The sequence below is a fragment of the Rattus rattus genome, chromosome 18 (genome assembly GCF_011064425.1).
Source record: "Rattus rattus isolate New Zealand chromosome 18, Rrattus_CSIRO_v1, whole genome shotgun sequence".
In the NCBI taxonomy this organism is placed as follows: domain Eukaryota; kingdom Metazoa; phylum Chordata; class Mammalia; order Rodentia; family Muridae; genus Rattus; species Rattus rattus.
The window spans coordinates 23,641,173-23,659,173 of NC_046171.1; the positions used below are offsets into that span (position 1 = coordinate 23,641,173).

Consider the following 18,001-nt stretch of genomic DNA (forward strand, 5'->3'; position numbering starts at 1 on the left):
GCGTGGAATCTTAACATCAGCCTCCATGTTGTCCCTTGGCTACTCTCTCTCCCCCTCTTCCATTCCCGTCTCCTCCTCTTCCTTCAAACTTTTCTCCCCATCCTTCCTTCTCATCCAGTGACAGGCCTCATTCTATCTCGTACCTGCCTCACCTGTGACATCATCCCACAGTGTGTCACTGTGGGGGCGGGCTTTGAGGTCTCCTACGCTCAAGCTATGACTAGTGTGACACTCAGTCTCCTTCTGCTGCCTTTAGATCAAGATGCAGAACTCTTAATTCCTTCTCCAACAACATGTCATGCTACCATGTCCTGCCATGATGATTAACGGACTGATCTTCTGAACCTGTAAGCCAACCCCAATTAAATGTTGTCCTTATAAAGGTTGTTATGGTCATGGTGTCTCTTCACAGCAATAGAAACTCTAAGATGATGCTTGAAAGGAAATTCAAGCTACATGGTAAAGAATTAAACTAACTCTCTCTCTCTCTCTCTCTCTCTCTCTCTCTCTCTCTCTCTCTCTCTCTGTGTGTGTGTGTGTCTGTGTGTGTGTGTGTGTTTGTTGTTTTTTTTTTTTTTTTTTAGATTTCTGTGGTTTCTTATTATCCTATGAGTTTCACTAGAGTTGCTTACAGGAACATGAATTAAGGTTACTTACAGCATTCAATGAGCAATTCAACATCTATAAGAAAATGTCTCTCCCTCCCACTAACTGCCTGTAAATCCTTGGAGATGATAGGGCCTCAGAAGCACTGTTCTGAAACTCATTCTTCATCTTGCCTCTGATCCTTGAATGCATGGATTGCAGGTAAAGGGAGTGCACTCTGTGTACATGGCACTGAGATCCAACTCAGGATTTTGTGCTGAGACACATCCTCAGCCCAATTTCCTTCATTCTAACAAAAATATATTTTTTAAAAACACAGCCACATCAATACATCCTATATCCTAGTTCTTGGAAGATGAAGGCAGGGGGATCCTGAGTTCACAGTCATTCTCAACCATATAGCAAATTTAAGGCTAGCCTGGGCTACATGAGACCTTGTCTCCAAAACAAAACGATTGATTGATTGATTGATTGATAGACAAATAGATAGATGAGATAGATGACAAATAAGTGATAGTAGTAGATAGATGATTGATAAATGATTCACAGATGGTAGATAAATGATTGATAGTAGATAAATAGGTAGTAGATAGATGATAGAAAGATGATGGATAGCTAGACAGATAATAGATGATGGATAGATAGATAGATGGATGGATGGATAGATAGATAGATAGATAGATAGATAGATAGATAGATAGGTAAATAGATAGATAGGTAAGGTATATAGGTAGGTAGGTAGGTAGATAGATAGATAGATAGATAGATAGATAGATAGATAGATAGATAGATAGATAGATAGATAGATGGTGGATAGACAGATTATTAGCTTTTTATGTTGAGTGGCTCAAAACCAAGGCTTTAACCAAACATTATACTACCTGGCCATCACAAGCTCTTTATCCTCCTATTAACACTTTGCAGAGAGGAAAGGTGCCAGCAAGCAGAGAAACAAGGGCCACCATAAGACTTCTAAGGGAGTGCTGAGTGGGAACCATTGCTGAAAGAGTCCGATAGTCTTTTTTTTTTAAAGATTTATTTATTTATTTATTTATTTAATGTATGAGTACAATGTTGGTGTCTTCAGACACACCAGAAGAGGGCATCATATCCCATTATAGAGGCTTGTGAACCACCATGCGGTTGCTGGGAATTGAACTCAGGACCATTGGAAGAGCAGTCAGTGCTCTAAACCTCTGAGCCATCTCTCCAGCCCCCGAGATAGTCTTAAGCCCTTCCCCTGACCCGCTCAGATTGTCCTCTCAGAAAGATGCCAGGGGAATCCTGGCGTGTGCATTAAAGTATGAGAAGTCCTGTTGCCATGTCCCTGTGTGCAAGGCAACCAAGACACCCACAGGAAGCCATAGCAAGCCATGTCACTGAGCAAACCATTGGGGCAGGCAGGGTTGCTTTGTTTGGGGGTTGGGGATGCTGGAGGCTGAATCCAGGTGTCACCCGTGTTCTGTGTGCGTGTCTTCTGCCTTGAGCTTCATCTGTAGCCCTGGGATATGAAGATTTTAACAAGAAGTACTATAGGTTTAAAGGTGCTCACAACCAGCCAGGCGTGGTAGTGTATGCCTTTGACTCCAGCACTTGGAAGGCAGAAGCAAGCAGATCTCTGTGAATTTGAAACTAGCCTAATCTACAAAGTGAGTCGATGATAGCCAGGGCACTGTTACACAGAAAAATCCTGTCTGGAAAAAGCTAAACAAAACAAAACAAAACAAAACAAACCCAAAAAAAACAAACAAAAACAAACAAAACAAAACAAATTCACAACCATCTGTAAGTCCACTTGCAGGACATCCAATGCCCTCTTCTAGCCCCTGTGGGCATCAGGAATGTACATGGTATACACACATACATGCAGGCAACCGTTCATACCCTTGAAAGAAAAATAAATCTTTGGACATATAACTTTATCGATAAGGTCTTATGCTGGGTCTGGACATAGGTCAGGTTTGGGTGAGGTAGACAGGAGAGTGTACACAGAGTCTTGCATTGGTAAGTGTCTTAAGCAGGACACAGCCTCAGTTTGGTTCTCCTAAAATCAGGGAATATAGTATAGCACATATGGGTAGAGTCCCCGAGGTTGACATATAGCATGAACTCTCAAGAAGACACACACACACTCACACACACAACACACACACACATCACAGACACACACACACAGACACACACACACACAAACACACACACACACAACACAACACACACACACACACACACACACACACACACACACACACACACACACACACACACACACACACACACACACACACACACACACACACACACACACACACACACACACACACACACACACACACACACACACACACACACACACACACACACAAACCCACACACACACACACATACACCCACACACACACACACACACACACACACACACACACACACACACACACACACACACACACACACACACACACACACACACACACACACACACACACACACACACACACACACACACACACACACACACACACACACACACACACACACTCACTCACACACACACTCACACACACTCACACACACACACTCACACACACACTCACTCACTTTTCATTAGAGTATTTATTTTTCCATCTTGTACTTCAAGCTTCTTTTGCACAGAAGTTCAACCCTGATCAGAGGGTGTGACTTACTGGCAGAACACAAGTTTGGTGTGTATAACCCACCCTCCAAATAACCAGACCCAGCTGTCTGTTTTGTTTTGTTTGAGACATGGTCTCAGGTAGCCTTGGCTGGCTGAACTAGGTAGCTAATATGACCCCGAACTTCTGGTCCTTCTTCAACCACCTCCAAAGTTCCGGGATGGATCACAGACATGCGCCCCAATGCCTGGCAGCCCTCTGGCTTCAACATCCATTCCTCCTTGGCATCCTCAAGGAGATCAAATTCCCAATACCAAAAGCAGAGTGATGTTTGCTGCTCAGAGTGCCAACATCCGGCAGTGTGAGACAAGAAGACGCTAGCTGACTTCTTAGAACCCATAGGATTATTGAGTCTGAAAACCAGAATAAAGTTTTATTTTATACTCCCATCTTGTGGCAACACAGAGACATGGCAGCCTACATATGACAACTTGTCTTCTGGGTCACTGTCCCTCTACTGTATTACCCTTCAGAGAAGCCAGAGCATCTGGTACAGGAAGTGCTAAAAACAGGAAGGCATTGGGACGCTTCCCTGAGATGGAACTCATAAAGGAGGCACCATCCTAACGCTTCTGATGGAGGCCGGGGGTGTAGCTCAGTGGTAGAGTACTTGCCTAGCGTGGGTGAGGCCCAACCTCCAATTAAAAACAAACAAACAAACAAACAAACAAACAAACAAACAAACGCAACCATATAACCCAAAGTTTATGCTCAGTTTTATTTTAGGCTTCACACATCCTGGGCAAGATCTACCCTACCAAACCACGCCCCAGTCTTCATACTCACTTTTTATGTCCTGCCCAATCCACTCCAAGGTAAACCCACAGAATTAGTGACTGTTGGTTAACAAGAGTGTAGATTGTTGTCTATATGCAGGTGAGGGCAGGCATGAGATGAGGCAAGGCCTGTGATTGGGCAGTGAAAAAGTAAGGCAGGCACAGAGTTTTGGAGAGAGGAGAGAGAGAGAGAGAGAGGAGAGAGAGGAGGAGGAGGAAGAAGAACCAAGATGGAGGCAGAGAAGGAAGACCCAGATCCGTGTGGCCTTAAAGAGCCACAGGTAGTTATGAATATTTTATAAGGGATGGATTTTTACAGGACAATTTGTCTTATCTAGGTGGGCAGTTTATATCAATATCGATTGGCTGAGTTTATTGTGTGCATGTTTTGTGGAGTGAGAGTTTAAGATATAATTCCGATTGATAAATTATAAGCTTATTGAGTTTTGGTTTTAATGGGCTACTGGACGTTTTGACTATAACCACAGGGGGCGGATGCAGAGTGTGCAACAGGAGAGCCAAGAGTCAGGTGATCTCTGTATGGGACTGGATATATGTCAAGATCACTGCAGGGCCCAGAGAGAAGCCGGCGGCAGCGTGGGATGGAAATTGGGAACCTAACGAGTCAAGTGGAGACGTTTTGCTGATTGAGATGAAAATACCCCGCAGATGCCATGGCCTGCAGGAACCAGCAGTAGCATGGGTTGGTGAATTCATTTCTTATTATTTACTACTACACAAGAATTCTATTATTCTTCCTTTATTATTACTATCATTATTATTATTAGATATGTAAAGTTGCATGTGTCTACATGTGGGTATGTATACATAAGTTTAGGTACCCAAGGAGCCCAGAGGTATTGGAACCCCTGGAGCTGAAGTTACAGATACCTGTGAGCTGCCATGAGGGTGCTAGGAATTGAACCCAGGTCCTCTAGAAAAGCAGCAAGTGTTCTTAACCACTGAGCCATCTCTCAAGAATTCTGGGAGTTTTTTTATATGTATTTTTAAGAGTTATTATTATTTACCTATCTGAGTTTTTTGCCTGCATATTTGCCTACACATCACATGCACACCTGCCTAGTGCCTGCTGAGTCCAGAAAAGGCACTGGATCCCCTAGATCTGTAGCTACAGATGACTGTGAACCACCACAGGCTGCTGACAAATGAACCTGAGTACTCTACAAGAGCAGTCTTACCTGCTGAGCCATCTCTCCAGCTCCTAGCAAGAATTCTTAGGAGAAAGGTTTGCCACAGTTCAGTTGATTATAGCTTTTTCATAGTGTTCTTCATGAGCCTACCTGGTGCCTCCCACATGCTGGGCACCGTATGTTAGAACAAGTCAAGTGGGTTAGGAGCTTGGAGCCATTGCTGACTGAATTAAAACCAAGATGAATCTGGCCCTCTGGGAGATGTGGTGTGCCTCTGTGAGTGGGGAGAATCAGCCGCTTAGGAGAGAGTGACCCCAGGAAATCACATTAGATCTGAATAGATATTCAGAGCTGGGCATGATGGCACACGTCTTTAATCTCAGCTCTTGGGAGGCAGAGGCAGGTGGATCTTTCAAATCTTTGATCTGGAAGATAAGGACAATAATGAAGCCCCCACTCCTGGGGTGTTGGTTCAAAGTAATGTGATCCGTTAGCAGCATTGTCTGGCTTAGTCCTCCATAGTCAGTGTTTTGTGCTGAAGACCCAGTGCTAGAAGTTAGCTGGGGTACACGGGAAGCAATGTCTCCTCGCTCTCGCTCTCGCTCTCGGACTCTCGCTCTCGCTCTCGCTCTCGCTCTCGGACTCTCGCTCTCGCTCTCGCTCTCGGACTCTCGCTCTCGCTCTCGCTCTCGGACTCTCGCTCTCGCTCTCGCTCTCGCTCTCGCTCTCTCTCTCTCTCTCTCGCTCTCGCTCTCGCTCTCTCGCTCTCTCGCTCTCGCTCTCGCTCTCGGGCTCTCGCTCTCGGACTCTCGCTCTCGGACTCTCGCTCTCGCTCTCGGACTCTCGCTCTCGCTCTCTCTGTTTTTGAGACAGGCAGCGAATCCTCTGAGTCACCAGATCTTGGTCCCGGGTCTCACTGGTTTCTTGCCATTGTCACGTTAGTATTTGTATTTGTAATTCCTTTTTGTTTCTGTTTTCCAGGCGGTATCTGAGGTCATCATCAGTTTGTTGCTGTAGATGTTTGAGACAAGACCTTGTTATATAGCTCTGGCTGTCCTAGAACTCCTTTATCGTAGACCAGGCTAGCCTCAAACTCAGAGATCCACCTGCCTCTGCCTCCCAAGAGCTGAGATTAAAGACGTGCCATCATGCCCAGCTCTGAATATCTATTTTAAAGTTTTTTTTACACTATCTGTTCCATCTTTTATTAACCCACAACCTGTCTTTGCCTTTATCTCGCATATAATATTACATTTTGTCAAATTTTTCAAGAGATAGAGGTCTGGAAAATAAAAAAGAAAATGATAAAAGCTCTTGGGTCTTTATTGTTCAGAATTGTTCCTTTTCTTTACACAACTTTGTTGTTTTCATTTTGTTTTGTTTTTGAGACATGGTCCCATGTATCCCAGGATGACTTGAAACTTGCTATGTAGCTGGGGTGACTTTTAACTCCTGATTACAGGGAGGGAGTGAGAGATTGGGGTAGCAGAGAGAGAGACAGAGAGACAGAGACAGAGAGAGAGAGAGAACAGATCCTTTAATTCCAGTTCTCAGCCCTACCACTCCTAATTTACGGAATGTTTAGGTAAAATGTAAAGACCTAGGTGGAATGTTAAGGCCTAGGTAAGATGTTAAGGTCTGGGTAACTGTTACCCGCCTAGCCTGCCATTATAAGGAAACTTTCTTACATGTTTCTGCTGTTCTTAGGAAACCGTCTAATGCTGAGATTGATTACCTATTCTGTTATGTTCCGTGCCCTTGGGAACCAGTCATGATATAAGTCAGTAGAATTGTTTTGTATAATTACCTAAATAAGCTTGGGCCCAAAACAGTCACCCAGCAGCACTTCCTATACCTGTGTATAAGCTTTTATGGTATTGGCCTTTATAAACTGCTCTGAGATGGACCCCAACATAAAGACACACCTGCACCAATATAAAAACTATTTGAAATAAGACTTCCATTTTAAGTAGTGGTCGAATAAAGTTTAAATCCCAAGACCTCCCTGGGAACTGACATCCTCCTTGGCAGAAAGAGACATGTATGTAGGAAACGGATCTCCTGGTTGGCAAGTTAAGACAGGAATGTTAGAGAGGTTCCATCCTGGTAGATGAGTTAGGACATGAATACTAGACAAGTCAAGTCCCCTGCCACAGCTGAATACATCAACCAACGAAATAGGATGCATGTGTGACAAAGACATGTTCCTGAGGAAATCCCTATTCTGAATTCGTGATTGGAGAACTAACTTGGCACAGATGTTTGTGGATTTTGGGCTTTAAAACCCTCTAGGATCTTAATTCCGGGTCATGGTTCAGTTCCCAAATCTGGACCATGGCCCTGGTGCACCAGTCCTGGGGCGTATGCTCAAAAACTCTCCCTGTCTGACTGAGATTGGTGTTCGTGTGGTTTGTGAGGCAATTCCTGGAACCCAACATGTGGAGCTAGAGATCAAAATCCAGGGCTTCTAGCACACCAGCGAGACACGGCCTCAAACCCTACAACAGCCAGTTATCAAGTATTTAAAAAGCTCAAAGTACAAAGTCTAGCCTAAGCCTGTACACCAAGTTCTTCAGACAGTCTCATCTCAGTCAAATCATTTTCAATTAAGTTTATTGACTGATATTATAATAAAACATACAGATTATACGTATCTTTGGGCACCATACAATGTTATGATTTGATCAAAGTTTAAATAAGTTAAAAAAAAAAGACAAAAATGCACAACCAAAATTCACTTAACATCTCAGGGCCTTTTCCTTTGATGGAATCCGATATTGTCGAAGGATATACTCCCGTAGTAGAGTCCTTGCCTAGTGGGTTCATCGCTCCACTCTCTAGTCCTCAATGTCTCTGCTGCCTGAAGGTATTTTAGTCTCTGTGGTCAGCAATGAAGAATGATCAAAGTTCCTTTGCCAAGCCATAGCCGGATTGCGATGTGAATAGCTAGAGGAAAGCCCAAGGTGCAGTACTGAGGCTGTACTCTGCGCTGTGCACTTTGGAATGCTGAATCCTTGGCTAGTCGTGGTTGTTCCACCTTCATAGCCCCCTTCCACTCCTACTTAGAGGGATCTTAGACTATCCCAGCTCGAAGAGACAAAGGCAAGAGGAGCTCTGTGAGTTCAAGACCAGCCTGATCTACATAGTGAGACTGTTGCAAACAAGCAAGACAACAAAAAAGAAAAATTATAAATAACATAAAACATATTTTAATGGGCAAGTAGATAAAGATAGATAGAGAAGGTTGCAGAGATGGTTCAGGAGTTAAGAGCACTGACTGTTTTTCCAAAGGCCCCAAGTTCAATTCCCAGCAACCACATGGAGGCTCACAACCATCTGTAACTGTAGTCCTGTGGAATCTGATCCCCTTTTCTGGTGTGCAGATGTACATGCGGATAAAACACCCATAGTCATAAAACAAATAAATCCAGTGCTCAGGAGGCAGAGGCAGGTGGGTTTGAGGTCAGCCTGGTCTACAGAGTATCAGAACAGTCAGGGATATACTCTGTCTCAAAAACCAAAAACATTGGGCTGGAGAGATGGCTCAGTGGTTAAGAGCATTGTCTGCTCTTCCAGGGATCCTGAGTTCAATTCCCAGCAACCACATGGTGACTCATGAACATCTGTAATGAGGCCTGGTGCCCTCTTCTGGCCTGCAGGCATACATGCAGGCAGAAAGCTGAATGATGTATACTTAAGTGTTTTTTAAAAAACGTTAAAAAACAAAAACAAACAAAAAAAAAAAACCAAGATAGGACAGATCCTTCAACTCCTTTGTTTATTGATTTTCTGGAGATAATCGAAGTTATGTAACAACACAATTATTATCTGGTGAATACTGAATATTTAAATCACTCACAACTCCAAGATTACATAGGTATATATAGACTGTCTCAAACATATGTATATGTGTGGGTGCATGTGTGCGTGAATGACATGGCGACCTGGGACAGATACAGTAAGATTTGTTACAGACAGTTACAGTCAATTCCACAATTCATAACAGAAAGTTATGCTTGCCAGATCTTCTAAAGAAGATTCCAAATTTGGAACTGGAATCTGGTTGCTAATTATTTTCCCACTAATCTTTCCAAGCTCTCGTATGACTAGATAAAGCCTAGTAATTCCTTTACCCTCCTCATCTAGTGGAAGGCAGATGCTGGCTGCAGGGTTGATCCCTTTAACCCCAGGGATCAACTACTTTATGCTAACTGTCTGAGTAAAAGGGCAATATTGATTTTATTTTTGAGACATTTCTCATTAACAGTCCAGGTTGGCCTAGAACCTGCTATGTAGCCCAGGCTGGCCTCAGATTCATGATCCTGCTGCTGTAGCTGCATCCTATTTTTTATTTGGTGCCAGTTGCTTTCTCTCTCTCTCTCTCTCTCTCTCTCTCTCTCTCTCTCTCTCTCTCTCTGTGTGTGTGTGTGTGTGTGTGTGTGTGTGTGTGTGTGCCCTTGCCCAGAGGATGCTTGTAGGCACTCTGTTCTTTTCTTCCACCCGGTGGAACCTGGAGATCTAATCAGGTCACCAAGCTTGGCAGCAGACCCCTTTACTCACTGAGCCATCTCACTGGCCCCCTGGTGCACTTGGGGAGTTGAAGGACAGTTTGCAAAAGTCAGCTTCTTCCATGCACCAAGTAAGACTTGGGGGCTGAACTCAGGTCCTCGGGCTTATCAGTCAGCACTCTTGCCTGCTGAGTCATCTTGCAGGACACTGAAGAGAATGTCTACATTTCTGAGGTATGGATAAGGCTGAAGCCAGGCATGATGATGAACCCTGCAATCCCAGACTCAGCATGCTGAGACAGGAGGAATCTAAGGGGAGCCTGGTCTCCATGGGGAGTCATAGCCAGTCAGAGTAACACAATGGAGACTGTCTCACCTTCTCCTGATGAAAAGCCCAGGTCATGCCAAGTGATGCGGACCCACAGAACTTCTGCAGTTGTGTGTTCAGTTTTTGATGCTAATTAAGGAAAAGCCTAATTCTGAAAGGGAGCACCAGTCATTCTTTGATAAAATATTTGATTATGTATTACTTTCCATTTTTTCTGAGATTGTTCTCTATATAGCCCAGGTTGGCCTAGAACCTGCTTACACAGCCCAGGCTGGCCTCAAACTCATATCCTCTGAGTGTTCCTTTGGAGCCTCCACTCCCAGCTGCTGCCAGGTCCCCCGCCTGGGAGTCTCTGTGGGTCTGACTCTGTCTAGGTCCAGCCGTTCCCTTCATAACCTGAAGACGTGGCCATCAGCAACATGACACAGAACACAAGTTGAAGTGGCAAACACCAGGACAGTGTCCCCTATTTTACAGATGGCATGGGCTCTCCACACATCTGGAATTCCAGGCATGGCCCCTGAGAACTGTGTACTCACGCTCTCCAGCAGGCAGACTGCGGCAGGATTACCGCGGAAAGCTGTCACTGTGAACGCATCGGCTATGAAAATCGGGAGCTTCATCTTCCTCACTGGCTCTGTCTGGGAGCTGCCTGCCTTGCTGGGAGCCCGCTTCACTTCCTGTTGTTGAAAAAAAGTTAATGTTTTACTCCATGTAGAGACATAGTTAATAGTTCCCAGATAAAAAGTCAAACAATTACTCCAACATACTTTGCACCTAAAGATGTGTGCACCCCTACTTTTCAAAGCCTCTGCATTTAATTTGTTTTAAAATACTAGCTGAATGAAACATTTTTAACCTTAGTCTACTCACCTCTCAACCCCAACAGAACTCCCCAACATAATCGCCTTCTTTCCTAGAGTAGCTGAAACTAGCTGAGGCAGTGACTTTAATGAAATTCATGAGACACCTGAGAGGTGCACGTCTTCCTGTCTTCCCTAGCTGACAAGTTCTTCTCTCAAGGCCAAACATGGTGTGTGTGTGTGTGTGTGTGTGTGTGTGTGTGTGTGTGTGTGTGTGTGTGTGTTGAGGATTAAAACTAGGGACTCAGTCAGATGTGTGGTGCACATCTTTAACCCCAGCACTGGGGAGGCAGAGGCAGTGAGTTTGAGGCCCAGCCTGGTCTACAAAGTGACTTCCAAGACAGCCAGGATTACACGGAGAAACCCTGTATCGAACCCCTTCCCCATCTCCCCCAAAAATAGAACAAAAACACAACAACAACAACAACAACAACAACAAACCTCCCCCAAAAACCAGGGACTCTATCAAGCTAAACAAAAATTTACAACTCCTTTTTTTTTAATTTATTTATTTATTATGTATACATCATACAGCTTTCTGCCTGCATGTATACAACTACAGGCCAGAAGAGGGCACCAGACTATAGATTATAGTCTGGTTGTGAACCACCATGTGGTTGCTGGGAATTGAACTCAGGACCTCTGGAAGAGCAGTCAGTGCTCTTAACCTCTGAGCCATCTCTCCAGCCCCAAATTTACAGCTCCCAAAGTTCCCGATTTCTATCTAGGAGTTGTGGGGGACAGGTTTCCTCGCCAGGCTGCACACTCTGGCCTGAGACCCGAGGGCTCAAGTATACTGCCTCACAGTATACTACAGTATCCAGCTCTGGCTTTGAATGTCTTTTTAATTAAATTCATTACTGAAGAATACAATCTACCTTTCAGCGCTTTCTTTTTAGGCTTCTAGAAATGCTGGGTTGCTTCTCAAACCAACAAGAGCATCCTTATAAAGGCTTAGGTCTCGGAGGGTCTATCTAACAAGCTGTCTTTCACTATTCAATAAGATGTCGCAGGCCCTCCACCCACAGCAGACCCAGTGTCAGCTTCTCTTCTTTAAAGCACTTGGATTCTGTTTTGGCTCAGGGATGCCCAGGGTCCCTGTCTGTCAGGACAGTTTCATTCCCTTTGTCAGATGATCAATTTTCAAGATTTCCTACAGCTACATGGTGACAAGTCTCAACTAGGGAAGGAAGGCTAGAAAGATTCTGGAGAAAGTTTCGCTTTCTGATTAACAGGAACAGAGCTAAGAGAATAGGATGCCCATCCTTTTTCTCTGAGCTGAACGTATTTTTGATCCTAGAAACGCAGCAGCCTGGTTATTGCACCATGATAAGCAAGGAGATAGAAGGCTCAGAGACGAGATATGGGGAAAGAGTGCACTTGCTGGTGCTGTAGCTAACCTGCTGGGTGCCCCTTAAGCGGTCCTACCTCTGAACTTCTGCCTAATACAGAGTAAAAGTCTCAAAGTTTGAAGCCATTGTTAGTACAGAGACGGCCAGAATAGTGATTCGCCAAAGGACCCATAAGTATGTTTTGTTACGAGCAAGAGGTTCAATCAACTGATTATTCTGGATTAGCAAACTCCAGGTAAAATATGTGTGTATGTGTATGTGTAAAATACATATGTTATATATACATAACATATAATGGTTTATATATAATATATAATATCACATGCATATTTTATATATATTACATTACATTACATTACTGGGGATTGAATAACTCAGGTCCTCAGACAGGTGAGGCAAATACTCTACAACTAAGCTAAACCCCAAGCTGGCAGGTATCTTTAATGATAGATGTTGTTGTTAAGACAGGGTTTCTCTGTGTAGTCCTGGCTGTCCTAGAACTTATTCTGTAGGTCTGCCTGGCCTCAAACTCACACAATCTGCCTGCCTTTGCCTCCTGAGTGCTGGGAGTAAAGGCATCCACCGCCACCACCCAGCTTTAATGGTGGATCTCTAATGTGCGTATACGTGACAACTATTCTTGGTTGTCAATTTGACAACTTGACTACATCTGGAATTAACTAAAACCTAAGTGGTTGGGTATACCTATGAGGGATATTTTTTCTTTTGTCCTTTTTTTTTTATTTAAGCAGCCATTAAAAGCCCTTTCCAAACTTAAATTCTAGTGTTGTTAAAATCTCGGGTTAGAACAGTCACAGAATTTATAGAGACATAAAAAACGTGTCCTAAATTGAGAATGGTGGTTTGCGTCTATTGTTCTAGCTTTTGGGGAGACATAGATCTGAGTCAAAAGGATCTGCCTAAGCCCAGGAGCTTAAAGGCAGCCTGGCCAACACAGTGAAATCCCATCTCAAGGAAAAGAAAATGTCCCTTTATTACAGAAACAGGAAATTAAATGTGCAGCTCTTGTAAACAGTAGCTTAGTTTGTTCCTTCCGAATGCAGTTAAACCCTGAAAGGCATTTATTCTGTATCATATGCCCTATAGGGAGGAGATGGAATATTTGGATTACAATGTGATGGAACTAATATAATACATTAAATCTGACATAGCAGATATATGTGTAGCTTGTTCGGGGAAGCAGAGGAAAGCAGATAGATCTCTGTGAGTTTGAGGCCAGTCTGGTCTCCATAGCAAGTTCTAGCGAGAACCTGTCTTCTGGCTTCCTGTTGAGATGGGGGAAAAGAAACTCAAAGCCAGTTTGGAGCAATCCTGGGCTGCACTGCTCCTCTCTTGTAAATAATAAGTTCCTCCCTATTCAACCCCACAACCCACCTTATTTGCTGGATCACAAAATGTGTAAAATTTCCCTCCACCAATCAGCAAGCAGTCAGTCACTGTGGAGGAAAAAGAGGAGGAGGAAGAGGAGGAGGAAGTGGAAGAGGAGGAGGAGTAGGAGGCCACCTTCATCATTCTGGAATAGTCTGACAGCTCCCAAATCCCAAAAAGATAAGATCTGTCCACAGTGAATTACGACTTGGCTTCTGTGCTACTCTCCTGGCAGACCCCCAGTAGCAAGGATTTTTTATTAACCTAATTTGGTTCACATAGTAAGAACAGCTTCTTTCTCCAGAATTGTTTGTCAAAAACAGTCAACCAACTGTTTAAGAACATGACTTCTGCCTGAGCTGTAGGCAAGTTACTGAGGCAAACAATTGGCTTTAAGCAAATGTTTGTAAGCACCAGCATGACATGAGACAATGTGACAGGTCTACTTTCAGGGCTTATTTTAATGGGTGTGCATGTGTGCATCTACAAAAGGCAAAAAGAGGATGCTGGATCCCCTGGAGGTGGGGTCACGGGGGTTTCTTAGCTGCCTGGCGTGGGTACTGAGACCTGACCCCAAGTGCTCAGCCAGAACAGCAAGTGCAACCTGGCATGATGGCCTACATCTTTGATTCCAGCCCAGAGGAGGCAGACGCAGGTGGATCTCTGTGAGTTTGGGGCTAGCTTGGTTTACATAGAAAGAGCTAGGATGGTCAGAGCTACATAGTGAGACCCTGTCTCAGAACAACGGACAACAAAACAAACAAAAAACAGCACGTGCTTTTAACTGCTGAGCCATTTCTCCAACGCTGGAAGGGGGTTTCCACTGGAAGAAGAAAGGAGAAAAGCTCCGGGGTGTTCCTGGAACTCTAGAAAGCAATGCGCAGGAGACAAACAACTCTGAATCTATTCTAGAACCACAAGCATGAATACCTGAGGAGGCCTAAAGTGGTTACTTTAGCCACCTAGAAACTTTGTGTAAGAGCTGGAGAGATGGCTCAGCGGTTAAGAGCACTGACTGCTCTTCCAGAGGTCCTGAGTTCAATTCCCAGCAACCACATGGTGGCTCACAACCATTTATAATGGGATCTGATGCCCTCTTCTGGTGTGTCTGAAGACAGCTACAGTAATATTCATATACATTAGAGAGAGAGAGAGAGAGAGAGAGAGAGAGAGAGAGAGAGAGAGAGACTGACTTTGTGCAAACCTAAAGTCAGGACAGTGCCTGTTAATTTCTCATTGCAACAAAGTAACTGTGCAGGACAACTTAAGCTTGGAAGATTTCTATTGGTTCCTTTTCAGAGAGTTTAAGGTGTTCAGGCACCACGTGGGGTGGGTCAACAGTAGAGTGGAGAAGAACAGCTCAGGGTATGGCAGCCAGAGAGAGAGAAAGCATGCACTTGAGGAGGAGCTTTATTCCAGCCTCCTGCCCATTCCTGTAATGGGTAAAAGTAGCTAGGTAGTGGTGGTACATGCATGACTTTAATCCCAGCAATTGGGAGGCAGAGGCAGTCAGAGCTCTGTAAGTTCAAAGCCAACTTGTTCTACAGTGTAAGTTCCAGGATGACCAAGGCTACACAGAGAAACCCTGTCTGGATAAATAAGAGGGGGAGAGGGGATATTAAGGTCAAGAAAACAAGTAACCCAATTAAAAATGGGGTACAGAGCTAAACAGTTCTCAAAAGATGAAACACAAGACACGAGAGTCTGAAAAACAATGAAACATCCTTAGTCATCAGGGAAATGCCACTTAAAACGACTTTGAGGTTTCGAATCTTATACAAGTTAAATGGCTAAGAGCAATAAGACAGATGACAGCTCATGTTGGTGAGGATGTGGGGTATGGGGAACACTCATCCACTGCTGTGGGAGTACAGCCCATACAGTTACTATGGAAACCAGTGTGAGTTCCTTAGGAAGTTGAGAATAGATCTATCTCCAGACCCAGCTCTACAACTCGTAGGCATCTACCTAAAGGGCTCTACAACCCACTACAGAGACACTTTTTCATCTGTGTTCATTGCCGCCCTATTCATAACAGCTAGAAATTGTAAACAGCCTAGCTGCCCACTGACTGATGAACGGATCATGAAAAGTGGTACATTTATACAATGAATATTATTCAGCTGGCTTTTAAACAATCATGAAATCCAAAGATAGTTGGGTGGAACTATAAAAAATTACCCCGGTGAGGTACCCAGATCCAAAAAGACAAATATTCATATTTTCTTATACTTTCTTATATTAGCCTTTAAGCTTTTGACAGGCATACTACAATCCGTATAATCACAGAGGTTAGAGGTCTAGAGTAGGAAACTAGGGGAAAGGACATGGTTTTCCAAGGAAGAGGAATAGACTTTATCCTTATGAAAGACAGGGAGAGATTGGAACAGGAGTTATAAGTGGAGAGAGTCAGGGGACAATTAAAATGAAGAGCCATCTGGAAACTAACTACAGCAGAAGCTTCTTAAATATGAAAGAAATCTAAATGCATTCACCGAATAACAGGGGAAACAAAGCCCCAACCAGACAACTTTTGCCACTAACTCAAACCTCCAGTGCCAGGAAGGGTTACACTGAATTGAATTGTTGGCCAAATGGGCCCCATACAAAACCCCTCAAACAACTCAGGGTATTGCTAAGACTATTGGTTGCTCTCCGCAAATGGATGGTAAGGCCCTATTGCTGAAGACAACACTTAGGTTCTCTTGAAGTTGAAGCCCTTACTAACTAGTGTTTATGACACTGGTCCGTATGTACTCTCTACACTACCAGAGGAGAAAGGTCACCACCAAACCAGCTAGAAAACATTCTATCCACAATGGTGACCTGCCTGCATGACACATAGGCACAATAGTGGCACATACGCTGTGGGAGTAACCAACCGCTCTCTGATTGGACTTACCACCCACTCCATGAGATGAAAGCTGTTTCCAACACTTCGCAGATGGCCAGCAACCTGAGACTACATAAGTCATGCACTCAGGGGAAAGCCAAATACTATTGTTTCTCCTAAAGGAACCTCTTAATGAAATGACGCCAAGTGACAATCTGCTCTATCAGATCAGTACCTCAATCAGCCATCATCAGAGAAGCTTCCTCCTGCAGGAGATGGGAGCACATACAGAGGCCCACCGTGGACAATGGGCAAAGAGTGAGAGACTCTGAAACGCTCAGTCCTGAATGGGACGTCTCCATCCAACCCCTCCCCTCAGCACTCCATGCATTATTCAGAAGAGGAGGCAGAAGTAATGTATGAGCCAGAGGGCATGGAGGACACCAAGGAAAGAGTGTCTTCATGTGTGTCAGTAAGATTGACACACATATGAACTCACAGAGAGTTCACGCAAGCATCGGGCCTCCAGAGGTCCAAGCCAGATGGGGGTTCCAGTGCCAAGAGGGGAAGGTGGACACAAACTCCCATCCCTAACCAAGAAGCTATCTCCAAATGATAACCACTTGCAAAGAAAAGGTTTTCTCCAAAAGAGTCTCACTGGGTATATAAACCACATTTATGGGTATTCCACATGTCCAGCAGTAGATGGTCAACAGAAACGGAAATCAATGGAGTTTCTGAGGATTTTTGATCTAATATTGTTTTTTTTAACCTTACTGGTCTTTTGCTTGTAAATTATGATTTCTGATTTTGTGTATGGTGGGTGCGTGTACGTGCACATGCAAGTGCATATATATATGCGTGTGCTTTTTTTTCTTCTTGTTTTGGTTTTTTGCTTTTGCCTGCTTGTTTTTTAAATAAAGAGAGAAAGAAGGTGTGGATGGGTATGAGGGTGGAAGACCTGGGAAATAAGGGAGGGAAACCAAGATGAGGATAGAAAAAAGAAATTTATGTTTAGTTCAAAAAGAAAAGAGAGAGGGAGGGCTAAAGAGGGTTATTAAAACAAAACAAAACAGACAAACAAACATCTAAGCTTCAGAAGCTAAGACCAAGTTTCCATCATTTGTCTGACTAATGTTGTTGAAGTTATTTCCCATCATGCTCTCTGATCTCTGCATCAGAGGCTGGAGGACACAGTGGTTCCAAAACTTTTGCTGTTGTTTCTTTCGTGTTGAGATGGGGTCTTATTTGTAGTTTTGGCTGGCCTGGAACTCACTGTATAGACTAGGCTGCATTGGAACTCATAGATCTACCTGACTCTGCCTCCCAAGTGCTGGGATTAAAGGCTTGGGTACCACGGCTGCAAGCCTCTCCCTCAGCAACAACCAAGTATCAGCAGAGTGGAGAGCTGAATTGAGGGGAAACAGTCAGAGAGGAAATTAGCAGAAAGGAGAGCTGAATTGGGGAAAATAGTCTGATAGTGACCATATTTGGAATCTGAC

General features: G+C 44.0%; 1 protein-coding gene across 1 annotated transcript in view; it reads right to left on the reverse strand.

Annotated features, from left to right (window-relative positions):
* LOC116887280 (phenazine biosynthesis-like domain-containing protein 2) overlaps positions 1-18,001 on the reverse strand; it is a 52,864-nt gene that overhangs the window by 13,049 nt on the left and 21,814 nt on the right. Inside the window, exon 2 of the mRNA XM_032888860.1 lies at positions 10,602-10,742. Within this exon, the coding sequence (XP_032744751.1) occupies positions 10,602-10,685 (84 nt within the window). The 5' untranslated portion in view covers positions 10,686-10,742. The remainder of the gene's footprint in view (positions 1-10,601; positions 10,743-18,001) is intronic.